Source organism: Penicillium brevicompactum (assembly GCF_028827555.1).
Source record: "Penicillium brevicompactum strain IBT 35665 chromosome Unknown utg000004l_segment0_segment0, whole genome shotgun sequence".
In the NCBI taxonomy this organism is placed as follows: domain Eukaryota; kingdom Fungi; phylum Ascomycota; class Eurotiomycetes; order Eurotiales; family Aspergillaceae; genus Penicillium; species Penicillium brevicompactum.
Genome location: NW_026623207.1, coordinates 186,088 through 211,893, shown reverse-complemented (window position 1 = coordinate 211,893; position 25,806 = coordinate 186,088). Strand labels below are relative to the sequence as shown.

Sequence of the window (25,806 nt, the reverse complement as noted above, 5' to 3'; positions counted from 1 at the left end):
TAATTTAATTAATAAAGATATTTCTTATTTAGGAAAAAAATACTCTTCATATAAAACTATATATTAAGCTTATAAAATAGTTTAAAATTCATATAAATTAAATAGAAGAATTTTAAAGCTATATATATAAATTTCCTATTATTTATAATTATAATCATGCTTAACTAATACATTATTACTTGTATATTAGTTAATAGTAGCTATTTAATATATGAGACTATTAATAAGTCTTTTATAAATAGGAAATAACTAAACATAACTAAGATCTTATATTAAGTATTTTAAAAGATAGAAGGATAAAAATAATTACATATATTACATATATAGTATTTTTAATTAATTATTATTATAAAAAGATTATCTACTTTTATATAATCCTAGATCATACTAGACATAATCTTATTTTAAGACTATCCTAATTAAACCAACAAAACATCTATTTCGAATTATCTAGAAACTAATTATTCTTCTATTTTTCCTAAATAAGGCTATAGAATATTAAATAGTTATTATTTTCTAATATTACTAAAATCTTTATAAAGTATATATTATAAGATCTATCATTTCTATTAATAAGATAACTAATACAAAAGAGAAATCTTTATTACTATTATAAATAATATTAAAAAAATACTTGAAAAAAAGATACCTATTAACCTTATTAATAGATTATTTATATAATATTATAACTTTTTATTATTTTTTAATCTTGAATAAATAATAAAATTACTCTCGCTCTATAAGAAAAAGATTGATTATAAAATCAATCTTATATAAGATAATAATAAAAAAGTCGGACTTTTATAAAGCCTATTATGTAATATATTAAACAAGAAGCCTTTAGTTCTAAAGAGTACTTTCAACAAGCTTAAGTATTATATTTATACTCTTTATATAAAAGCTAGATAGGAGATTATATTTTTATATTAATTATTGTGCATTTAATATTATTATAAAAAAAGAATTATTACTTACTATTATTAATTCATAAGATATTAAACTAGATTAATAAAATAGAATAGTTTATAAAATTCCAGATCTTTATTATATTCCACAAAATCTATATCACACTTAAAAATAAATAAAAACAATATTTTAAGTAAAATATAATCTCTATAAATAACTGGTCATATTATTTAGACTAATAAATATATCTACTCTTATAATATATAATTATAAAGTATAGAATATTTAATGAGATTACTTTACATAGTCACAAGTCATTTATAACAAATATATAATAAACCTATATAAATTAAATAGATATTAAAATTAGACTGTTAAATAGGATCTGAGATATTTTATACCTTATAGAATACTTTTTTTTATAAATCATATCCATAAGCTTATATAGTATATAGTAAATTTATTGATCAAAAATTTATAATAGAATTATCAAGATTATTAGTTATTAAATTAAAGCAGCTCTGTTTATAGTTATTGAAAGATATTTTCTTTATTGATCTATATATAAAAAATATACTATAATTGATAATATATAGAAAAACTTAATTCGTTTGAAAAAAAATTATTTATTGTACTATAATATTAAAATTAAATAATGATAATTCGATAATGAATCAAAGTATTTATAGTTAAGACTATTCGAAATTAAAGAACAATTGAGATTAGTTAATTATTATTCAAAATCATTAGAAAATATCAAAAAACTTTATCTAATGTTTTATATATTATTACTTAAATTTATAATAAATATAAAAAATGAATATAAAAAATGAATATAAAAAATGAATATAAAAAATGAATATAAAAAATAAATATAAGTATAAGATTAAAAAAGAGATTTGAGAATTTAAATAAATTAATAGAAAATTTCACTATTTAATATAAAAAAAAAAGTATGATATCTTGAGAAACATATAAAAATTTGTTAGAAATCTAAAAGAGTATTTTTAATTAGGTTAATAATTTTTGAATAGAATTATTGATTAAAAAGAAAAAGTTTTAATTATTTAAGATAGAAAAAAATAAAAGATTAGTTATTCATATTAAAATAGGACTGATATAATATTAGGAATCTAAGTATTATATTTATTAATAAAGTAATCTAATTTAATAAAATCCCTAATAAAAGAAATCTTAAATATTTAACTATTTTAGTAAAAAGAAATTGTGATTGAATATTTAATTATTTTAGCTAAATATAAAAAAATTCATACTATTTATATAATTAGATTATTTTTATAATCATTTGTATTCACTATTATTTTATAAAAATAATTTTTTTGTTAGTCTTCTATTACTTATAGAGTATTTTTTATTTTTTAATCTTTTTATAAAACTTTTTTATATATTTTTGATTTTGACGAATATGTTTATTATGGTTATAAAATTTGAAATCTGATATATAGAAAATATTATTAACTAATGTAATATGAAAAATATGCAACCAAGAAACCAAAAAAATATAAAAAAAGAAATACTAATATTATTTATCTAAAAAGATAACACTAATTTAATAAGCTTTAAGAATAAATTTTTGAAAAAAGAAAGAGATAATATCATAGATATATTAGATACTAATTAGATACTAATTAGATACTGAAAGCTAAAATGAATTAATATATTATTGAAATTAACTAATACATTTGATACATAGAGATTATAGGATTATTATTAATATTAAAGAAGTGAGTATTATTTGAAAAGATATTAAGTACAGTTTAACAATAAGAATAGCTTTATCAAAAGTATATCTACTTTATACTGTTTATTTTTATTATTTTTAGTATTTATTACTATCATGATTAGAATGAAATATATAATTATAACTCTTATAAGTAATTTTAAAGATTTATATAAAAGTATGCAGTAATTTTTAGATATACTTTTTAAGGTAGATTTAGACCTCGCACCCGCCCGCGAGCCGCCCTCTGAGGGCCGCCTGCGGATCCGCAATTTTGAGGGCGGAGGGCGGGCATTGCTCGCCCGCGGGTCGGGCTGGTCTTTTGCCCGCCCTCACTATACGGCCCTCCAAACAAGACAAACATAGAAAGTCCTATGATTGCATAATTTATGCTGTTTCGACCTGTACTCATACGAGACCGCATTACATCAGGGAGCGTATCGAATGGTAAATCATAGATTTAATTGACTTCTAAGTACAGCGTATATTATATATGTAAATCGTACAGACTAAGCAACTTCATATCCATCAAGAAGCCTCGAGCGCTTCCGAACCCTACCCGAATGCCGGTTCTGTGTATCAGGTAGACCGGGCTCACTATTATCTTCATGCTCTCCTTCCTCTTGCTCCGACAGCCCGCGCTGTCGGCGTTTTAGTTGGGGCCCATTGAACAAGGGTTGATCTGGAAGGAACACTGAGGGTTTAATCTGAGCAGGATCAAGGACTGGTTCAATCTCATCTTCATCTGCTCTATCAGATTCGCACTCATCATGATCACTGATAGGTTCAAGTTGGTGAGCGTCTGTACTGTTTGCCTCCTGATTAGCCTGTATCTCTTCATGTGAGAGATACTCATTAATCAACGTCCGTTGACTATCTTCAATCTCAAATTGTGATGTACACATAAACATCATAAGATCTTGAATTGTTGATGGGTTTAGTGAGCCTCGACGGTAGTGACAGATATCCCGGGCAGAGTTGAACAGACGTTCTACACCTGCGCCAGTAGCAGGTATAGAAAGCACATCGCGGGCAAGGTTTGCAAGCGCTGGAAATTGGCGCTGGTGATCCTTCCAAAACACAGCGGTCGGAGTTCTCACAGTGCCTAGATAAAAGGTTAGTGTCGGCCAGATGATATAGTAAATATAAACTTACCGCTCTCCAGGTATTCCTTCAGCTCATCATATTGACCCGAAGATAAGGGCTGGGACATCTCCTGCTGACATTCCATTTCAAACTCTGAGATTGCAACCATTGACGATTGCGGTTTTGATGCTGATTGCGCATCTAAATGACTTTGTTTGTAGGATTCAAAGTAATTCTCGAGACTTGTTCGGTAGATCGTACGCCAGTCATTTACTGGATCTTCCCAGTCCTTTCCTTCAAAAAACTGAAGCTTATGTTGTGGTGAGAGAATGGTGCCAATCACATAAAGATTATTGTCGATCTTATCGGTCTGGCTGTAATAATGCGAAAGCTTTTTCTCTGCGGCCTCAAGAGAACTAAGCATAAGCTGCTTCCAAGCAACCTTCTTCCGTTTTAACGCATTTTTTGCCTTTTCGAGATGGGTGAAGAGCTTATTGTAGATACTGAATATTAAATGAATACTCACATCTTTAGTCTTTGAAAGAAGAGTTGTGAATCTGAAAAAGGGCTGGGTGATCCAAAGAAGATATTCAATCTGTCGCCATTCTTCTTGATTCAAAGCGAAGTGGTCCTGGTCGTACTGGGAACAAAACTCATCAAATGTTGACTGAAGCCGTTTCGCACGCCGTAGCATTAGAAACGTTGAGTTCCAGCGGGTTCGAACATCTTGGATTGGAACAAGCTTAGGCTCTTCAGTCTGAAGATTGTAAAATGACTCCCGCCGCTGTGGACTAGCATTGATATATATCGCAAGGTTTCGGACCTAGGGTAGAGTAAACGCGTTAGAAATATAGGTGGAATAGAATTAGGAATATATACCTTATTCAGTGCATCGATAATCTCTCGTTTCTGTTGCCTTGCGCGAAGAGAACGGACACGATCTTCTGACCAATTCATCTCTGCGTGCTCATTCTTTGGAGTTGCCTTCATCTTTCCAAGAAGATCATTCAGACTAAGCTGAATCACATGGGCAATGCAAGGAACTCGAACTATTGTTGAACTATCGTTTAGTTCAAGGGACTGTAATGATTCTTGGATACTCGATATCATAGTCTTGTTGTTCGTGGCATTATCGGTTGTCACTGCAAGTACCCGATCTGTGATTTCATGCTGCTGAAGGAGCTTTAATACCACCTCACTTAGGTTAACTCCTGAGTGTGAACCAGATAAAGGTTCGAATCCAAGAAGGATCTCACGGTATTCCCAGTGTCGATCAAGAAAGTAGCCAGTGACTGCCATAAAGGCCTGTCCAAATGGAGATGTCCAGCAATCTAATGCAAGCGAAAGCTTTACGCTAGGTGGAAGCTGCTTTAGTATAGACTGTTGTTGCTCTTGGACGTACCCCCGTAGTCGAGACCGCATTGTTTTCGCAGATGGAATCTGGGGTTGTGTTGGGGCAAGCCTGGCATATGCGATAACGTCACGAAAGTCGGCATGCTCGATAAATCGGAAGGGGAGGCGTGAAGGGAAAGTAGTTTTAACAGTTTATGTTCCCATGCTTCTTGCGTAAAGGCCGTCGAGGTAGCCGGTGTGTTTTGTGCCTTTCAATGAAGAGACTGATTAGTAAATCCCTCCAATAAAACCTCGAAACCCTGGTTTAAACATACCGCATTTATAAGCAAACCCTTAATATTGGTCTTTTGGCTGGTAGATTTACGACAGGTTGGTCCAGCTAAATGCCGATGAAGTGCAGTCGTTCCATATCGCCCATTCGCTGGATGGTCTAGGACTTTATGGCATTGACGGCATTTCGCGCCTGGTTTTCCAGTCTTTGCATTGGCAACTTGATCAAAGTGCTGCCAGCAAGCTGCTGTACGGTTACCACTCCAATGAAGCCGTTTCTTGCGTCCAAACTCAGTTTCTAACCACCAAGCAACAAATTCATCCTTTGACATATCAGAGTATAGAACGAATTCGATAGATCGACCAGGACCAACACGCTCGAGTGAAGGAGGAACCGAAGGGAGAGGAATTGGCGTAAGAAACCCGGGATTCGATACTGATTCACTTGTTTGCTGGCTTCCTGAGAGATCAGGAGTGTGGAAATGGTCGTTCGGAAAGGAGAGACCGTCAATTGTATCCCCTTCGTAAAGAGACGATGGATATGCATCCGAGAATAGAGACAACTGGGACATTGTTAACTGAATGATCCTTTGTACTGCGTAGATCTAGAAGATAGATAAGACTTGGAGGGTTGGAGGAGACCTACTTCGTATTAAAAAGTCCACCTGTGCTAACAAACACATTCAAGTTCCTTTCAAATTGGGCCTGCTCCCTCTACCAATGTAATGTATCACATTAACACCTATTTATTATAGGTATCCTATCCTGATTGGTTCAATTCCGAGGGCTGGTTGAGGGTGGCCCTCGAATCAGCTCTTGACTTATGCGGGCCGCCCTCAATAAACCCGCAATAAACCCTCAACATATGCGGGCCGCCCTCAAATCGTAGATCCGCCCTCGTTTTTTCGCTGAGTCAAATGCCCATGTTTTTGGCGAGGTCTAGTGCTGATAGGCCGAGGCCGGGAACCAGAAAGCTCGCGACTAAAAAATGAGATACTAAGGGGACCAGATGGTTTTTCTTATTGGATGCCCAAGGCACGGTGTATATAAGTAGCAATTATATAATAAATGCCAAGGCCTTCGCTTAGTGAACCATCCTGTTCATCGTAGCAAGTGATGCCCGAGGCCTCCATTGTCCGTTGAGCCCCGACAAGCGCAGGGGATCACATAAAGTCAAACACCAGATCACGTGATATAGCATATGCACACGTGAGCGACGCGTAGGTAAACATGGCCGCCTCCACCGGACGCCATCTGCCCCGCAAATTGTTTTTTTATTGACGGCCCTTTCTTATCGGAACGAACAGATCATTGAAGGCATCACTTCTGGTAGTTCGGGTAACACGATGTTAGAAAAATGTGCGATTTTTTGGCATTGTTTAGATCTCTTCATGATTATATCTTGTAATGTTCAGCTAGCATGAGCTGGTCATAAATTGAAGTTTAATTGTATGAAGCAACTAGTTGAGAGAACTGAACTATAGAAATGAACAGGCAATTAAAGTGATAGCAGGGAGAACGGAGTGTAGATCCGATGAATGAACAACCTGCTTAGCCGAGGTTTGAAGTAAACAGTTGTTTGTAGTTACTTGTCTCGTTAAGATATCTGTCATTAGGACCAAATAAACCAGATTGTGGGGCCAGACCGATTGGATAACTTTAAAAAGATAACTATGTATAGAAATTAATTGAACAGGTTACTCAACGCGTCGAATCATACCTCCCCTCTTTCGCCAATGCAATCTGGCTAATAAACCTTTTTAATTACCGGCCTTCTGTGCGCAAAATTTACTTTTCCGCCCTCCAGCCATGATGAAATCTTACTCTCGACCACAATAGCCATTCCCTAATTTGTACTCGTTTAACCCATACCATGTCCGCATTTACCCTCGACAAAGATACGTGGGCGTGACCCTCCGATGCTCCCAATCTCCTAACACACAAGTCGGTGTGGTAAGCGACGGCAACCCCCTGGTCACCGCTGTTCTCGACTACCCAGCCAGTCCTATAGTCGTATTCGAGTATACAGAGGTCAGCGGGAGATTGCGCATGATACCTATCTACATGAGATAGAAGCTGAAACGTATTTACGAATTTCAGTTGCCTGTTAACCGTCCAATTCTGGTTTCCGTAAAGCCATTGACTGGACCGGCAACGCAGCGACGTCGAAACGGCTCTGTCAGGGGATAATTTGTTAAGATATAACGCACGAACCTGAGAACCAATGGGAGGTTGTAATCCTTTGCGTGTTTTCGTGTGATGGCTCATGAGCTGATTCTTTAAGTATACGCCGGAATATTTAATTAAGAAATATTAATGACCAAAGTTGGTGACGGAGACTGCGCCGCCCTTTTTGGCACTGCCTACCGACCTGTTCCTGGGAGGACCTTTGCCCTTCTCATTAGAAGTGAATTCCTCAAATGGAAATTCCAAGCTCCACCTTTCTGCCGCAGAAAAATCAGCATGGAAAGTCCTTGACCATCGCCAATTGTGCGAAAATTATGCGAACAATGTTCTTAAAAACACAAATAGCCAGATTTGAGATTGCGCGCTTCGTGGGTAAGATAGAAACAAGTGGGGCAGGATTTGCTAGATGTCATTCAGCCGTAAGCCGTACTCAAGTTTTAGAAATTGCGTTGAGCTTACTGTTTGCCATTACTTACTAATGAAGAAAAAGTGTATTTACATGTATGGGTCTGAATGATCAGTCTCCCTCAAAAGGATGATTGATGCATGCCGGCGCTTAGCTATGCACCCTTTGAGGGCCAAAGCGTTTTCTAGAACATATGACAGTTAATGGCACCCTGCGGTAGTAATTTGATCTTAGAATTAGACTACTCAGCTGTTGGCCCGCGCAGGCCCACTTATGTTCCTCCCGGGGATGTTCTATGCAAATGTAGTAAGTTTATCTGGCTATCAAACACAATTAATACAGATACGTCTAGGTAGTCGTCCAGACTTGTAATTTTGCATTGGGCTTCTACCTGATAGACCAGGCCTCATTTTAGAACAAAGAGATGCACTAACTAGTTAAGTAGAGCCAGCCCCCTCCTTGGATTAAAATTTCAACCATATCCATTCCCTCTCCCTGCCATCATAGCTTACCAGTCTCTGGTTTTTGCACACTACAGCGCTCCTTACAGATTAATTTTCAGTCCGGCAATCTAAGCCTCTCTCATATCAAATCAACACTGGAACCATAATGTCTACATTCGAACCCGGAAACTTCGAGTTATGGCAACGGGCTGGTGCTGTTCAAACTGTCCCAATGGGCGGCATCCAGTTCCTTGATTTTAGACAGAAGGCTGCTCTCGCGACCGCCGGTCTTGGTTCATGTTCTGCGGTTGTCATTGCATCACCACACGGTGTGATACTCGCCCACATTGCGCCACTGCCAGTATCAACACAGAACCCCTTTGCTGGTGACGCCAATGTCCAATCTACCATGAATCGAGTTGTCGCCCTTTACCAGGAAAAGAAAAGAGACTTTTTTCCTTCTGCTGAGACAGTGGTTATCTGTGCAGAATTTCGAGGCGAGGTAGCCTTACCGGATCAGCTGGCTATCATGACGGGAACATTGAATCAAGTACAACTCCAACCGCGCGCAATATCTTACAGTGTACCAACAAATCCATCAACTCGCGATAATGGGGTAGTGATGATCATTAAAAAGCCCGAATATCCCCAACCGAAAATATATGTACAGGACCGGGTGGTGAATTGACGTCGTTTGGCAAATACCTATGGGAACAAAAAGAGCCCAAGGGGCTACCGTATGTACCTATTAGAGGGCCCCTCATCATCGGGAAGTCTCAATATCCAATGAAATATCTTATTTCTTTTGGGGTGCCAATACCTCGTAAATATAGAATGGATTGAATTGGACAAATGTTGCGAGGATTCGTTCTTAATATGAAAAGCTTATCCATATTCTCACTTTTTTGATTACATGTATAAACATTTCCGAGGGTGAATAAATGGAGTTTCGAATTGAAACGATCATCTGCCGTCGTAGGTGCTTTGCGCCCCCATCCAAGGTGGCGTGCTGAAGCGTATGATTTCCAGCTTGACGCTTTACTAGATGTGGAGTCGCGGCCTGTGTCCCTTGGCGATGGTTGGCTGGCCGGTAGCAGGTGATGAAGTAAAGCGGTGTGCAGATGGGGGAGTCGTCTCTCCTCTCCGTAGATTACCCCTTCTTCCCCATATACCAAACCATTATCATCTTGATAGCCTTAAATTTTATTTGCTCAATCCCCACGATGATTACCTATTCTGCCAGTGAAAATTACCCAATAGCTGAGAGTCAAAATCCCCCGCCTTCTCCACTTACACCCGTTCAAATTCTCGAGGAATTGAGACAGTTTTGTTCTCAAGGCGACTTTCAAAGATTTAAAAAGACTTTGGATAGCAGCTTCATCGGTCTAAGCCCCCATCACTCCACCATATTTGATCTGTCAGGGATAATGGTTCAAGTTATCAAGACAGGAAGAACGTGTTTTGTGAAAGAGCTGCTCCGGCACGGACTACCTATACTACCAGTATATGTCTATGAAGCTACCAAGGCGCATGCGAAGGGAATCTTGGGAAGCTTCCTAGAAAATGGATGGGATATCAACCAGCCTATGGGCCCAATGCATCCTCCGATTCTCAGGTGAGTCGAAATGCCCGTGTCTAGATTTGCATCCAAGTGACGCCCAATTTCTTGCCAGTAATGCCCTCGACAATCTCGAAATGACAACTTGGCTTCTTGAACATGGGGCCGACCCAAATTGTCGATGTGACATCGATTTCACGCCGCTCTCTCACGCAGTCGAACACGCCTCTTTGCCGATCGTCAATCTTCTGCTAAGTCGTGGTGGCGACGTCACAAAAGGGCAGGTTTTACACCATGCAGTCGCTCGCGAGTCCGATACGGTAGCTGTCCTGAAGCTCCTCATTGCTCGGGGCGCTCCAATCAACGCCATCATGTATCGAGATCACCAGCCTTCCTGGAATATGAACTTTTTATGGGAGAAACTCCTCTCCACAAGGCAGTATTCCTTCGCAAGATCGATGTCATTCATTATCTTCTTAGCGAAGGAGCAGACTTGAATGTCAGGGATGTCAGGAACCGAACAGTAACACAATGTGCGGATGAATATCTTCTAAGGGAGATCACAAAAACCCACGATACTACTAATTCCGCGTTTCCCGAAATTTCACTGCACCAATGATTTGAATTAGTCTTGTCGAGAGATAAGTGTTTCCATGAATCATAATTTTCGCAGCTCCATCATCTTAAAGTCACATCCTGAGCCCAGATATAGATAGTCCAAAGATTTGCCGGCATTTGTTTTCCCATGAGTCGAGTAGTGATGCAATAGAGAAAATGGGGGATGATGACAGTAGGGACGTGGATCGGCGTGGGACTGCTCTCATGCGATTGCCTTGAGCCATTTGTAGCAGATATTTTTGTTATCAACGATGGCAACGGAATCTCTGACGGACAACCAAAGAACTAACACAGAGTTAGGTGAGTGGTTAGCAATCTCATAATTTCGGTATTTCAAAGCGAAAGGTGACACGAGAGACGTGAGATATTACCTACCTTTTGCGATGTTGTCTCTTTGTACGACAGGAGGGATTTCTCAAATATAAGCGTTGTGGATGAGTATCAAAGTATGGACATGCAAAATATCTGAAGAGGCTGACCTCGCAGTCCTTGAAGACTAATGGTACTTGGGCATACTACGTAACTACCCCCAGCATTGCGGATTCGAGATATATCATTTGCCCGATTAGGCAAGAATTAGCAAAGCAATTTTGGGTCATAGAAAGCCGAGTATTATTTCTACTATTCTGTGACTCCACATACATAGTAGTGGTTTGTATCAGTGAGAATATTGAAAGGACACTGGCCATATGCGTATTCCAAATGGCTCTACTGAGCTCCGAACCAACTTCTAACCAAGCTTGATATATCCATTTCGAGGCAGTCTTTATCAATTTGCCCTGCAAACTTCAATTCTGTTGATACTAGGCTTTGGATGTTTTAGGACGCTGGCAAGATGGAGCATTCTCGGGTGACACGATTCCAATCTCCTGTGCCTGCTCATCGCAATACTTTGCCATAAGAAACATGAAAGGCCAATAAAACCTGGTGGCGAGTTCAATCTACGTGTCAAGTGACCTACGCCTCATCAATTGGTTCAAAACCGAATTAAATCAAATTGAAGGTCTTTTAGAGCAGTACCGACAGCAATCTGCCTCGTACACAAATTGAAGTGCTTATAAGAAGATATTCCACTAGTGGAATTATGAGGATATCATCGAACCAGGCAATGTTATACTATAAATCGGCCGTCGAACCCGTACACCGCTACTCTTTGCAGTGTTATTACAGTAGGTCCGTGCCCATGCGCTTGGCCGACTTAGGCCTGTTATTTTAAAGCAGATGTTCCCCTCGAAATCCCCCATTCTGTATGAGATTCAATAATATTATCACATCAATTTCAATTCAGATTTTCCAAAATCACCTCTTTTCGCAATGCATTACTATGATATGGCAGAGACTTGGAAGTTCAGCGACGGCCCAAAGCTTTGTCCTCTCTGTCCTCTCTGTCCCCTGTCGTCTCTGTCCTCTCAATCTTCTTCGTCTTTTCAACCACAGGCACACAGAATGCCATCAAAATGTAATAATCTGACTTTCACTGCTGTCAACAAAAAACGAGAAGATATGAGCCAATCTTACAGGTTTGAAGTAAAAAAATAACACAAAAAAAAATAATTATGATCATGATGGCGTGGCCATGATATATATGCGCAGTTATGAGCCAGTAGACAAGAGATACGGTTTCCAATTGGCGATGGAAAAACGCAGCAGCATTTAACCTGATGGTTAGTATTTTTATCCTATAGTGATATTCGAAATCAGTTATACCTCTGCACTCTTTCAACTTGATTGCCGGAAAATATACCCGATACACGCTAAGCCCTTTTAGAGCACCGCTCTGTACAGGGAGGATCGAAATTAGTTTCACCACTTGCACACGGAGATTCTATCTCGAACCCAAATCAGAAACACGCTAATCCGTTTCGGACTTAGCTCAGTTTCAAGTATTGAATCGTACTGAAAGCCAATATAACGTGTTGTATTATAAACTACCGTATTTGTAAGACTCGTACCAAGAATACTAACATTTGGCGGAGCTGGTTGACATTCCTTCCATTTGTCTTAATACTTTGATGCCTAATCTTTGATAGAGCAATGATCAATGGGGCTAATCTATTTCTATATATGCGCACTGAGTCATTCTGTGACGGAACATCTTTTTGGGAAGTACACATGAAGCTCAAGATGCAATGTGAACCGAAAGACCCCCGAGCATGTTATCTACGCATCGATGTCCAACTCCTTTGTTCCTATTCTTCATCGCTTTCCCAATCCCCTTCAGCTTCCAGTATCGATTCCATTTGCCACTGCGAGAATGTTTCAAAAGTGGATAAAGTAGTCTGATGATCCAGGCCGAGTGTTTGCTTCTGCCTAGTTAAGCAATCTCGCAGCAAGTCGATCGCTTCTGCGTCGTGCGCTAAAGATTTCCAGGTAAAAGCGAGAGAAGCCATACTGGCCAGCGTGTCGGGATGGTCTTCGCCGAGCTTTGTCTTGCGAGTCTTCATCACCTGCACCTCGAGCCGCTCGGCCTCGTCCCACCGGCCCTGGTTCCTATACGTCGACGCTAGGTTGGCCATACTGGTCAGCGTGGAGGGATGGTCGTCGCCGAGCTTCGTCTTGCTCATCTTGATCACCTGCACCTCGAGCCGCTCGGCCTCGTCCCACCGGCCCTGGTTCCTATACGTCGACGCTAGGTTGGCCATACTGGTCAGCGTGGAGGGATGGTCGTCGCCGAGCTTCGTCTTGCTTATCTTCATCACCTGCACCTCGAGCTGCTCGGCCTCTTTCCACTGGCCCTGGTTCCAAAATGTCGACGCCAGGTTGGCCATACTGGTCAGCGTGGAGGGATGGTCCTCGTCGAGCTTCGTCTTGCTCATCTTCATCACCTGCACCTCAAGCTTCTCAGCCTCCTTCCATCGGCCCTGCCTCCTGTACGTCGCTGCTAGATTGGCCATACTAGTTAGCGTGGAGGGATGGTCCTCGTCGAGCTTCGTCTTGCTTATCTTTATCACCTGCACCTCGAGCTGCTCGGCCTCCTTCCACCGGCCCTAGCTCCTGTATGTCGATGCCAGATTGGCCACACTAGTCAGCGTGGAGGGGTGGTCCTCGCCAAGCTGGGTCTTGCGAGTCTTTATCACCTGTACGTCGAGCTTCTCGGCCTCCTTTCATCGGCTCTTATGCCAGTATGCCGTTGCTAATATGCTTGTGCTATTAATGGTTTCTTTGTGTTCATTGCCTAACAATATCATTCTAGTCTTTCTTGATTTAAATGCCATTTCTTTCGTATCTGTGAGGTTCCTACTCTGCGACGTATATCCTGCTTCTCTACTAAGCAGTATAGCCTATTTCAGTAGATACTTAGTAGATGCTGGTTTTTGTGACATTGCGGATTTAACATGAGGAAATAGCGGCCTGTACCTCTCCCAATTTTCGTATTGACCAGTGGGAAACTCGTCGCAGAGGGTGCTAATGAATTCACCCTTCTATCGATCTATTTGTCTATGAGTTTTCAACCACGCGCGCGTCGTTAGTTGCACTAGCTGATGCATCGTAAAGAGAGAGCTGTTTGCAATAACGAATATGAATGAATAGTCTCTAAGTGTTGCGACGTCATCTTCAAAATCAGGACCTGAATCAGATTTAGATGTCTCCCCGTTGCTGGAGTTACTTGGAAGTTCTGAACTTGATATGTAGTTGGTCTTGGGCTGGTGCTGGACAAGGTTCTCTGGTATTCCTTGCCGATCGAAAAAGCTCATGAGAGAAAGCAACTGTGCTGCTGACGGCTTTGTTTGGCATATATAATCAAATGATATTTGCCATGTTACCAGAATTGAATTCTTAGCTTCCTAGTCCCGGTAGAGGTGACCTGTCTCTTTTTTCAAAAGCCTTGTTGCTTTACGGTCACTCTCGAGGAAATCTTTTAAGTATTGTGATACTAAAGATCGAGGCGCCCGATTTCGGATATAGCTAGCGGCCTGTACGATTGCTAGCGGCATGGACTCTAATATATTTACTAACTGTCGACTCTCTTAGCTCTCTTCTAGTTGTTCAAGCTTTCTTTAGAGAAGTTCTAGCGCTTCGGACTTTTCTATAGGTTTGATCTCAATAAGGTCGCTATAATAGACCATCTTCAACACAACCTCTCTAGTCCGGCTCGTAATGATGATAGATCTATTTTAGCTTCTAGGAATGTATTCCAAGAGTGGCTTTGTCGAGGTGTTCGTTACGCCACTTATCGGATCTTCCTTGCCTGCTACCGGAACCGGGCAAAGAAGCTGATCGTCATTAATATTATCAAGGATACAAATCCAGTTTCCTATCTTTTCATCCTGGAGCTAGTTTTCGACTAGTTTGAATATGTTGACTTTGGCATCTTGACGACCTGGGATTTTAACCTGGTCCGCGATGTCCCGGAAACTTTGCTCAAATCAGGCTTCATTACTTGTATGGACCTAGATAACCTATATCACCGGTGATTTGGATCGAACTTGGTAGGAGTATTCGATCGCAAGTTGCGATTTTCTTTGAATTGTCAGCAATAGACCATGTAAGAGCCGTGATAGTCTTACCTAATATCGCCGAGGCTGATAAGCGCTATCCTCGACCCCGCGACCGAGTTCTTACTATAGATTTGATCAAGTAGTGTCTCGCGATGAACAAAATCTGGATCGCGCGTGAATGGCACAGTTGACAAAGGGCTGGGCGGAGTTTCTACTCGCTCTAGAGGGAATCGGTATTTAGTCAGTGGGCCTTGACATGTTCGGTTCCGTTTCTGACTTACCCGGTGGCAGATGGAAGTCTGCTGTGAATGTGCCATAATTGATTCCCACCTGGGCTCCATAGTTGACACCGGAGTGACTTGTTGACGTTCTGATCGTATACATTCGTCTGTCTGTAGTTCATTATAAGCTCTTCTCTGGCTCTCAACTGAAGGAGGGGTACGTCATCAGGTGACTCGGCTCCGCGGCGCTAAGACAGGGGACCAGGTTTGCACGCTACCCACGTTGAGCCGTGGAGCAGGACTAGCACCTTCCCAGGAACCGGATCGACCCGAGCCAGAACAATCAGCTCAAGCGTAGCACGCGATAATCAGCCCGGTACCCGCGGGGTGAAAAGCATGCTTTGACAGTATCACGTCGAGAGCTTATTGCTGCCGGCTTTTTCAAGTACACGATGGATACTTTGAGATCGCAATTTGTTGTTGCTATGGTGAAACTAACGCATGGTTTTCCAGCCAAGCAACCACTTTTTTGAGGTCCGCAGCTTTGAGATGGGCCCCAAAGCTCCCAGGAACTGCGAGATCGCCCATGTCACGTGCATTTCCTAATAGCCAGCATCCCCCAGACTTTTCACCCAAATTCATTTTACCTGCTCACTGAGCAGAGGGGTGAGCAAGGGTGAGCAGACGAAGTCGCTCCCTATGCCCCCTCGGTGGTACCAGACCACTGTCTCTGCCAACGCTCTCCTCATTAACGTCCAGACTTCTCCTCGCAACATGGCGCCAAAACTTCCTCTCTCAAAGCTCGAAATGATCCAGGACATGATATCGAGCAAATCATTGACTGCCTCGCAAATGGCCAAAGCTGCTGAATGTAGTAAGCGTTCAATCATCAACATCAGCAACAACCTTTCCCGGTTTGGAAATGTCAGAGCACCCCCAACTCGAGTAGGTCGACGACGGACCGTTACACCTCCGATGATAGAAGCATTATGCGATCGCCTCCTCGAAAAGCCCGGGCTATATGTGGACGAGATGGCTATCTTTTTATGGGACGAGTTCCGCATCCAGGTCACAAATTCGAGTCTCAAACGGGCTCTTGCTTCGGTGGGTTGGTCGAAGTAGGTTGCTCGACAGAGAGCAAAGGAACAGAATGCGGATTTACGAGATTTCTACATACATAACCTGTCATACTTTCAGTCGTACCATTTGGTCTACGTGGATGAGTCTGGGTGTGATAAGCGAATCGGGTTCCGAAGGACTGGCTGGTCTCCGTTAGGCACGAACTTCCATCGTGACCAGCGGTACCAGATACTGCCCGCATATTGCCAAGATGGGATTTTGCTCTCTCGTGTATTCCAGGGCTCCACGGATGCTGCAGTCTTCGAGGACTTCATTGGTCAGCTTCTTCAGCATTGTGGGAGATGGCCTGAACCAAAGTCCGTTCTAGTTATGGATAACGCATCTTTCCACCATTCTGATCGTATTGAGGAAATGTGCATCGAAGCAGGAGTAAAGCTCGTGTATCTACCACCTTACTCACCCGACTTGAATCCTATCGAGGAGTTTTTCTCTGAGTTGAAGGCATATATCAGACGGAACTTTGTGAGGTATGAAGAAGACCTTGGACAAGGATTTCAAACTTTCCTCGAGCGGTGCATTGAGGTTGTTGGATCTCGAAAACAGAGTGCCTTGGGTCATTTCCGACATTCCGGGGTGGTCATTGACACCCATGGCTAGTTAGTAGCGTTAGAGGCGATCTGGCGTTATGCCTTACAGCTGGATTCGAAATTGGCTTCCACGTTTTACACAGAGAAACTATCTCAAGCCCCACCGCCAAGACAATGGTTCAACCGACTAGGCTTGCTTAGGCTAGGCCACGATTCATCCTTGTTTCGAACCGACTTGTCGTAAGGTACGGAACATGGTACGAAATACAGGCCCCAGTTACCCCTTTATTTTGAAAAAGAAAAGAAATTTCAGAAACCTCCATACAAGCCAGCGAGTGTTGCCATAGGCTCCTGCAATCTGACAATTGATAATCTTATTAGATAAGAGCTACTTTCTGAATACTACTATAGCTACTGCATTCAGAAGCTATGTATTTTAGTGAACATCAAAGAACCCAAATTCCTGGACATTATATCGAACTAAATTACCGCAAGAGGAAAAGCCGTTTATACTTGCGATAACGGAGTTTGTTGATTTGCTGAATTTTCATTTTTATACTATCGACAAGCAAAGCTCTGCCCCAACAGTTGAATAGGGCAAAGCCCTAATTTCTGCTAAAGAGGCGCGAGAAGATTGTGCGCCTACGATTTCCGCCAGGTTTGATGAGTCGCTTTGAGGTCTGTGGGGTTATGACAGGGGTTCCCTTGGAGAAATTGAAGATCAAGACACGACCCGACCAACAGCCGATTGCCATATTTGAAGATATAGTTGATGTGGAGAAAACGAACGGCCGACACTCTGGGGGCAACCACAGAAGATTTTCTCCTTTGTAGGTTATCCAGGTGCGGTCATCATTCAAGCCGTACCCTGTTTGATGTGGCAGGGGAGCCGAACGGTCAAGGGAGGTCTTCATAGGGACAACATTTTCAAGATTGAATGTGCCAACACTAGTATGCAGATGATTCAAATCTACTTTGTCAAATTGAACACCCTCAGGAGAATTAGCAGCAAGGGTTAATGTGCACTGGCCAGTGACCGGGTCCCAGATCCTGACGGTCCGATCATTTGACCCTGATGCGAGTCGGCTTCCATCCGGCGACCAGGCAATCGACCTGATGTACCCTCTATGCCCCTCGAGGGTTGATTTGCACTTGCCAGTGACCGGGTCCCAGATCCTGACTGTGTCATCACGTGACCCTGATGCGAGTCGGCTTCCATCCGGCGACCAGGCAACTAACTCGACCAAGCCGCTATGCCCCTCGAGGGTTGATTTGCACTTGCCAGAGACCGGGTCCCAGATCCTGACTGTGTTATCACGTGACCCTGATGCGAGTCGGCTTCCATCCGGCGACCAGGCAATCGACCTGATGTACCCTCTATGCCCCTCGAGGGTTGATTTGCACTTGCCAGTGACCGGGTCCCAGATCCTGACTGTGATATCACCTGACCCTGATGCGAGTCGGCTTCCATCCGGCGACCAGGCAATCGACCTGATGTACTCTCTATGCCCCTCGAGGGTTGATTTGCACTTGCCAGAGACCGGGTCCCAGATCCTGACTGTGTCATCACCTGACCCTGATGCGAGTCGGCTTCCATCCGGCGACCAGGCAACTAACTCGACCCAGCCGCTATGCCCCTCGAGGGCTGATGTGCACTTGCCAGAGACCGGGTCCCAGATCCTGACTGTGTCATCATGTGACCCTGATGCGAGTCGGCTTCCATCTTGCGACCAGGCAACTGACTGGACCCAGCCGCTATGCCCCTCGAGGGCTGATATGCACTTGCCAGAGACCGGGTCCCAGATCCTGACTGTGTCATCACGTGACCCTGATGCGAGTCGGCTTCCATCCGGCGACCAGGCAACTAACTCGACCAAGCCGCTATGCTCCTCGAGGGCTGATGTGCACTTGCCAGAGACCGGGTCCCAGATCCTGACTGTCCGATCATTTGACCCTGATGCGAGTCGGCTTCCATCCGGCGACCAGGCAACTGACTTGACCCAGCCGCTATGCCCCTCGAGGGCTGATATACACTTGCCAGTGACCGGGTCCCAGATCCTGACTGTGTTATCACCTGACCCTGATGCGAGTCGGCTTCCATCCGGCGACCAGGCAATCGACCTGATGTACTCTCTATGCCCCTCGAGGGTTGATTTGCACTTGCCAGTGACCGGGTCCCAGATCCTGACTGTGTTATCACGTGACCCTGATGCAAGTCGGCTTCCATCCGGCGACCAGGCAACTGACTGGACCCAGCCGCTATGCCCCTCGAGGGCTGATATGCACTTGTCAGAGACCGGGTCCCAGATCCTGACTGTGTTATCACGTGACCCTGATACGAGTCGGCTTCCATCCGGCGACCAGGCAACTGACCAGATAGACCCGCTATGCCCCTCGAGGGTTGATGTGCACTTGCCAGAGACCGGGTCCCAGATCCTGACTGTCCGATCATTTGACCCTGATGCGAGTCGGCTTCCATCCGGCGACCAGGCAACTGACCAGATAGACCCGCTATGCCCCTCGAGGGTTGATGTGCACTTGCCAGAGACCGGGTCCCAGATCCTGACTGTCCGATCATCTGACCCTGATGCGAGTCGGCTTCCATCCGGCGACCAGACAGCTGACCAGATAGACCCGCTATGCCCCTCGAGGGTTTGAAGGCATGCACTCCAATCGTCTGCCATCACTGATTCATTCACAAGCCAGCCTGGTCTCTCCGTTTGATAGCAAATTTTAGTTATGCTCTGCGTTGGGCTAAAAATTAGCGACGAGCTGTACACTTGAAGGGGGCTGCTCTCCGTTGCCACCCTATGGTATCGGATAAATCGAGACGCATCACCGACTCGCTCCAGAAGTGCCTGTGAAACGCCTTTCTTGACCTATAGCGCCGACTTAGTAGCCATTAAAATCAGTCGGTGTAAATGTGACCGCTTACCTGGAGTAAGCGATCAAGCTTGACTATCGCCGCTATGCCTTCAGAAAGGCTTCTGAGAAGACTCAGCGCTTCGATCCAATGGAGATATTTCTGCCGGAGAAAACTATCCACGACGCCACCTTCTTGGAGGCTCTGGTCGGCTTTTGGGCTAGAATCACAATCCTTCAGGTGGTCGACCCAATAGAGAATTGAGTATCGTGCTATTGCCAATGGATCCGGATTTCGCTCTCTGACTCGTTCAATCGGGAATCCAGGATGTTTGATATTGTAGATATCGCGTCGAAGTGTCTCGGATATGGCCTGCAGAGACCGAAAAAATATTTCCTGATGTTTGGCTTTGACGCCCTGGGGGAAAACGAAAAACTTCTCGTTTGATGTATCTTTAAGCAGAAACTCTTTTGCGGATTGGTGAACAAGGGAGACTGTATGGCCACGGAGGCTCAGAAAAGAACCACAGTCCGCAATCAAATCTGCCAAATGTTGGTCTGTCTTGGAGACATGATCAGGTATTTCGACCAAGGCTGGTAGTTCTTCAAGAGTAATGGGCCGGTACACAATAGCGACGACGGCTAAAATACTCCTGCAAAGCTCTGCATCTTCTGCATCCTCTGAGTCCTGAATATGTCCCATCATCCGCTCGTACAGGGGATCCAGCCCTGCTGGAAAGGCATTCAGCAGTTTATTGGCGTTTCGCGCTTTTCCTTTATTGAGCTCCTCGCAGACCAATGCCACCCAGAGAAAAGTACCATGTGCGTTGGTCAACAAATGGTAGCGAACTGCCTCAAGAAGTTCCTCATCAAACCTCTTCTGCTTCGCCAATATCTGAACCTTGTAGTGAATGTAGATGATCACGGCTTCGGAGATGGAGTTTTCGTTCAACTCCAGACAAAGCCTGACTTTTTGATCCGCAGTATCAAGAGACTCTTCGATCTCCGGCCAGTTACGACTGGAGACAATCCATTTGACGTCCGGATTCGCTGATGAATTTTCGGACACCAGATCGAGAAGTAGGGGTAGGCCGTGGGTGCATTCGTCGAGTCCATCAATAATTAGATAAGTGCGCTGTAAGAGCGGATCTTTCAGGATATCGGTGAAGATTCTTGATAATGCGTACCACGCATTGACACCCTCAAAGAGCTGTTTCCCAGCTTTATCGTATGCTTTTTGTAAATGTGTGATCAGGGCTGGCTGTTTATCGAGAATCAGACAAAGTAGCCCGCGTAAAACCGCCGTAGCGTTGTTGATATCAGGTATAGCGGCCTGGCAGAAGAAAAACGAGATTGTGGTCGTATCCTCAGCAGTTGACGCAGTCAACTCATTGATGATTCCGCACAGTAACATCGTCTTGCCCTTTCCAGGATCGCCCTTGATCCAGAGCAGCTGGCTCTCTGGGTCATTTTGCCACTGCTTAAAATCGTCATGACCGAGGATCCAGCGATAGGAGTCCTTCAAAAGTCCACCCTTGTCGCTCTCAATCCGATCTTTATCGTCGTGTGGATTCGTTACTCGCAAATGCTTTAGGCATTCTTGGTCTAGGAGTTTGTTAGCAGTCACGGTCAGTTTTCTTGCCCAAGAACTTACCAGGATGCCGGTGGTAGTGGGTCCCACCGTGATATTCGCTGTTGTTACTATTATCCAAATATCCTGCGAACACTTTTCCACCCGATCCTGCGCTCACTCCAGATATACTTTGGGTAAAGGAGGCTCTCGAGGACCTTTCTCTAGTCATGACTACCGTATCACGATCGCCAGGCACAAGAAATTCGAAATGGCTGAGACGGGCAAATCGTACCCTTCAAAGAACGAAAATATCAGGACTCGACTGTGTTGCTGAGGAGGCTGAGTACCAAGAAAATACAAATATGATCACTGGGTATATTAATCCTGCAGTACAGATTCACGTGTTGCCGCACGCTTTGTTTGCTTGAAGGTCAGTTGGGCAAACTGCACTTTGCAAACGTGTCTTCTTCCAATTAGGGAGGGGGATCCACTGGTTCAGTCCGTTGCGCTGATAAGCGGGGCCGAGCCCAAATTAAAATTTTGCCTAGCTCTATCCGGTAAGACTGTTGTCCAATACGGTTCGTGGGGGTCAATGATTGGCCGATAAAGCCTCATCCCCTCGCGGGGTAGAGTTCCTAGGTGGCAGGGGCACCGGCGGCAATTAAAATGTAAGCCTCACGATTTCCCAGTGCCGGTTTACATCCTACTCCAGGCTTTCATCCAATATCCATAATTACGTCCGGCTTAGAACATACCCACACGTTGAAACGGCCATTTGAAAGGAGAGTCCGAGTGTGCCAAAGCATCTGAAATCCACCATTTTCTTCAAGCCAGGTCCCTTTTGCTCACTCTTTTGCGACGATGGATCCGTTCAGCTTGACTGTTGGCGCTTTAGGTATAGCTGGGGCAGCGGTGCAGAGTATTCAAGCATTAATCCACGAGATCCAGGCCATCAAAAGTGCACCAGATGCGATAGCTGGTCTCAAGGACGAACTGACGGGTGTGGAGGCCGTTCTTCTGGCCCTGAATAATGCGCACGAGAACTCCCAGCTCGAACACCTCACGCCCGACGTGAAGAAGGCCCTGTCGTTGGCCATCATGCATTGTCAAAAGGCCTGCAGTGACTTTCGCACAAAGATAGCACGTTGGACGAAGCGCTCGGGTGATAAGATGCACGTGTGGGATCGTGTGCATGTCGGCTTATTCGCTGAACGAACTATTGAGACTCTCCGTGAGCAGCTCAACCGCTACAAATCTACCATGGACACAGCAGTCAGCGCCGCAATCTTGTACGTGTTTCATTTCTGATACAGGTTTGGCTTGATCATCAGACATAGACTCACCAGCTCCACAGGCTTTCGATCGCAGGCTCATCCCCCATCGTTGACACGATTCAAAAAGACCTTCGTACCAAGGAAACTGAGATCGCTCAGGAGATCATCGAGATTGACAAACAGAAAGTCGTGGCGGCATTGGCCTTGCATAAGATGACAGAAGTGCAGCTCTTGGATGACCGTCAAGGTGGCGCCGAAGTCATTGAGCAACTCCAACATCAACGTGCTGCAATAGATGATTCTCGAAAGCTCTTAGAAAGCCTGCTCGCGGAGGCCCACCAAATGCGTACAGGGCAAAAGATTACCAGTGTCGACATGAGTGACGGTGGCAGGCTTCTTGTCGGTCTCATCAATTGCGACAATGACAACGGAGAGGTTCACCAGGAAATTCACAATGTCAAAGCCACAAACCACGGCAAGGGGGTTGTGGGAATAGCCAAAGGCTTTGATGTTAATGCGTTCTTCAACAACTAGCTGTAGCGTATAGGACCGAGCGCATAGACTCTCAGCCGAATGAAATGAGCTTAAATTACCAATCTGGTTTGACCGGATAGTGTTGTCGGCCTTTGTTCAGGGGCAAGCCAGCACAATCCAGCGTGAGCCAAGACATTCTCAAGGACGATATCCACAAAGCCCGAGACTTAGCGCTTGCAAATGGCCTTGATCTCCAGCAGATCCACACTGATCAAGATCCAGAAGTTTTCATTAAGCAGGGCATCAGTGTGGGAGTAGCGCGCTGGTTTATATCTGAGATCACCCAGTGGGCGAAATTATGCGCCGCGACGTTGTTGAGTTATGACTTAAGGATATAGAGAGAATTCATATATACTGCGGATAGTTTGAAGAACGGATTATTTATCATCATTTTCACCACTTGCCTCAGTCTATCAAGACACAATAGGTTTTAAATGACAACGGCCCATTGAACCAAGTCGTTCGTATCACGTCTCGTCAATATTGACACCTGCATGCGTAAAATGCCCTTTTGCACTTTGTCCCCGTATGCCTGGGCGTTCCACAAACCACTCCAGGAAATCATCAAAGCCCTGTTCAGGGTTATCTTCGAAAGATATCCAGTGTCTCCGAATGAAGGCTTTAAGCTCAGAGGAGAACTTCTCAATAGGATTTAGGTCAGTCGAGTAGGGAGGCAAATAAATCAGCTTTACACCAGCGTCTGAACACATTTGTTCTATACAGTCAGAATGGTAGAACGAGGCGTTGTCATCACTAAACTGGGCCTAGGCTCCGGCCACTTCCCGCAATACTGCAGAAGCTCCTCAACGAAATCCTCGAAAACCGACGCGTAGGCCGAGCTACGAAAAACTCGTGACAAGACTATACTATCTTGAGAATGTGCTGGTAGAATCTGGTACCTTTGATCGCGATGGAATTTGGAGACTTGTATCGGTACAATGCCGAGCGTTGACCATCCTGTTCTCTTGAAGCCAATGCGTTTATCGCACCTAGACTTATCGATATACACCAGATGATACGGCCGAGCTCGGACAGGTTGTATAGATAGCAATCTCTAAGATCAGCATTCTGTGCCTTTGCTTTCTGTCGAGATGTCTTCTTTGACCATTTCCGGAAACTAACGCTATACTGATACTGGAGGTTCTTACGTATATGCCAAAATCATCCCATAGAAAAAGCGCCATTTCATCGAGGTAGAGACCAGGTTTTTCCAGCAGATGGTCGTGAAGAGCCTCCAGGATTGGTGGTGTGACGCTACAGGGCCGACCTGCTCGAATAGGAGGGGATCTGGTATCACCGAATCGGCGCAAATTGCTCCGGATGGTCGTGATGGAAGGGGCTACATCCAGCACCATCAGCGATCTGAGTTGTGGTCAGTGATTTGCTCAAGATCATATCGCGAATGAACTCTCTAGTTAAAGAAGGCAGGCTGGGAGCCATTTTGTGCCGTGTGTCTAACGAGGGTTATGTTGGCGTGAGCTGCATTGTCTTGGGCTCGGGCGGGAGATGAGGGCAGCGAGCAAGAAAAGCGTATTAGCAAGACGTATCAGTCTTGTCAGGTATATTACATTTCCATTCTGACGCGCAGGGATGATCTACAGCTAGCCAAATCTGGACTAATTAGTTTCACCATCGTCTTGGCAGTGGGGCTTGCGACAGTTTCCCTGTGTTAAACATGGAAGCCAATTTCGAATCCAGCTGTACAGAGACACAATATATACAAACTACCAGTTACAAAAGTTAGTCGATTCTCTGCCAGCTCTACTTTTGTGTCTACAGTTGTGGTTTAATCATCAGCTTAAGGATTTGCATAAAACAGAAGTCATTTAAAAGCCAATCTAGTGTGTATACGAACGCCTTCTTACGCCTTCATGTGGGTTCAAGCTGCGGCCTGCGTAGCTTGGTCGTCCAGCGTGACATTCCTTACACACTTAACCCATTGGCCAATATCTCTTACGAATTGGCGTGCAATACCCACCACAATCCCTTTGTCGATGAAGAATGAGGGATCTTGGTCCTCGTGGATCAGTCTAAGATCAAGACCATTGGCTAACGCCACATTGCATGCTTGTCGAAACTGTGCTTTCAGATTTTCATCAGCAACATTCGATTCATGCCATGCGCCGTAGTCTTTGACAGCTTCGTCTCTTAGCCTAGTAAGATTGAGGTCTTTCACCACTTGGTCATTGGGTGGTAGAACCATTGCTGAGGCTGTGGTTGGGTTGGACGTGTCTTGTTGTGGGGAAGATTGCATCCCATTGAAGTTGATATTCATAGGCTGACAGCTTCCTGGGGTGCCTACTATTTTGTTCTTCTGAGATTGTTGGCTCTCTAGTCTATGCCGCTTTTTCATATATAGTTCCTCACGGAAATTATCCGGGATATCTTCATGAGATAGTAAGGTGTCGTCTTTCTCCACAAAGGTAATCAAACGCTTTAATTGATGGCTTCTCAATTTATAGTGCTTCTTTCCGTGGGGGTCTTGCTAGTAATGTGGGCCGAGATGGCATGAAGAGGATGGGCAACGTATTAGGTTGTAAACACCCCGCTATATCGATTCTTGCCCGGACACGTTTTCTTCGGCATCCAGCTGAGCATCTTGTTCGTTGAGCATTCGTTTAGTGACCGATGACCTTCCTTTTTTCTCGACTCTACCCGAGGTAATTTT

The 25,806-nt window shown here is 43.8% G+C and overlaps 7 protein-coding genes across 7 annotated transcripts; 4 read left to right on the top strand and 3 right to left on the bottom strand.

Moving 5' to 3' along the window:
• Nucleotides 1-8,558: 8,558 nt before the first annotated feature.
• Nucleotides 8,559-9,080, top strand: N7506_005630 (uncharacterized protein; the record flags this gene model as incomplete). Its single annotated transcript, XM_056954923.1, has 1 exon — nucleotides 8,559-9,080. The coding sequence occupies one exon, from the start codon at nucleotides 8,559-8,561 to the stop codon at nucleotides 9,078-9,080; it is 522 nt and encodes a 173-aa protein (XP_056811900.1).
• A 535-nt stretch (nucleotides 9,081-9,615) lies between these two features.
• Nucleotides 9,616-10,447, top strand: N7506_005629 (ankyrin repeat domain-containing protein; the record flags this gene model as incomplete). The annotated part of the gene is made up of 2 exons (XM_056954922.1): nucleotides 9,616-10,007; nucleotides 10,066-10,447. 2 exons carry the CDS (start codon nucleotides 9,616-9,618, stop codon nucleotides 10,445-10,447), a joined length of 774 nt encoding a protein of 257 aa, XP_056811899.1.
• Nucleotides 10,448-12,757: 2,310 nt separating this feature from the next.
• Nucleotides 12,758-13,462, bottom strand: N7506_005628 (uncharacterized protein; the record flags this gene model as incomplete). Its single annotated transcript, XM_056954921.1, has 1 exon — nucleotides 12,758-13,462. The coding sequence occupies one exon, from the start codon at nucleotides 13,460-13,462 to the stop codon at nucleotides 12,758-12,760; it is 705 nt and encodes a 234-aa protein (XP_056811898.1).
• Nucleotides 13,463-13,849: 387 nt separating this feature from the next.
• N7506_005627 (Tetratricopeptide-like helical) lies at nucleotides 13,850-14,503 on the bottom strand (the record flags this gene model as incomplete). Its single annotated transcript, XM_056954920.1, has 3 exons — nucleotides 13,850-13,990; nucleotides 14,045-14,349; nucleotides 14,374-14,503. 3 exons carry the CDS (start codon nucleotides 14,501-14,503, stop codon nucleotides 13,850-13,852), a joined length of 576 nt encoding a protein of 191 aa, XP_056811897.1.
• A 180-nt stretch (nucleotides 14,504-14,683) lies between these two features.
• Nucleotides 14,684-15,348, bottom strand: N7506_005626 (uncharacterized protein; the record flags this gene model as incomplete). The annotated part of the gene is given in 4 exon segments (XM_056954919.1): nucleotides 14,684-14,842; nucleotides 14,855-14,929; nucleotides 14,978-15,029; nucleotides 15,077-15,348. The coding sequence occupies 4 exon segments, from the start codon at nucleotides 15,346-15,348 to the stop codon at nucleotides 14,684-14,686; spliced, it is 558 nt and encodes a 185-aa protein (XP_056811896.1).
• Nucleotides 15,349-15,927: 579 nt separating this feature from the next.
• N7506_005625 (uncharacterized protein) lies at nucleotides 15,928-16,350 on the top strand (the record flags this gene model as incomplete). The annotated part of the gene is made up of 1 exon (XM_056954918.1): nucleotides 15,928-16,350. The coding sequence occupies one exon, from the start codon at nucleotides 15,928-15,930 to the stop codon at nucleotides 16,348-16,350; it is 423 nt and encodes a 140-aa protein (XP_056811895.1).
• A 5,841-nt stretch (nucleotides 16,351-22,191) lies between these two features.
• Nucleotides 22,192-23,138, top strand: N7506_005624 (uncharacterized protein; the record flags this gene model as incomplete). The annotated part of the gene is made up of 2 exons (XM_056954917.1): nucleotides 22,192-22,619; nucleotides 22,685-23,138. The coding sequence occupies 2 exons, from the start codon at nucleotides 22,192-22,194 to the stop codon at nucleotides 23,136-23,138; spliced, it is 882 nt and encodes a 293-aa protein (XP_056811894.1).
• Nucleotides 23,139-25,806: the final 2,668 nt, after the last annotated feature.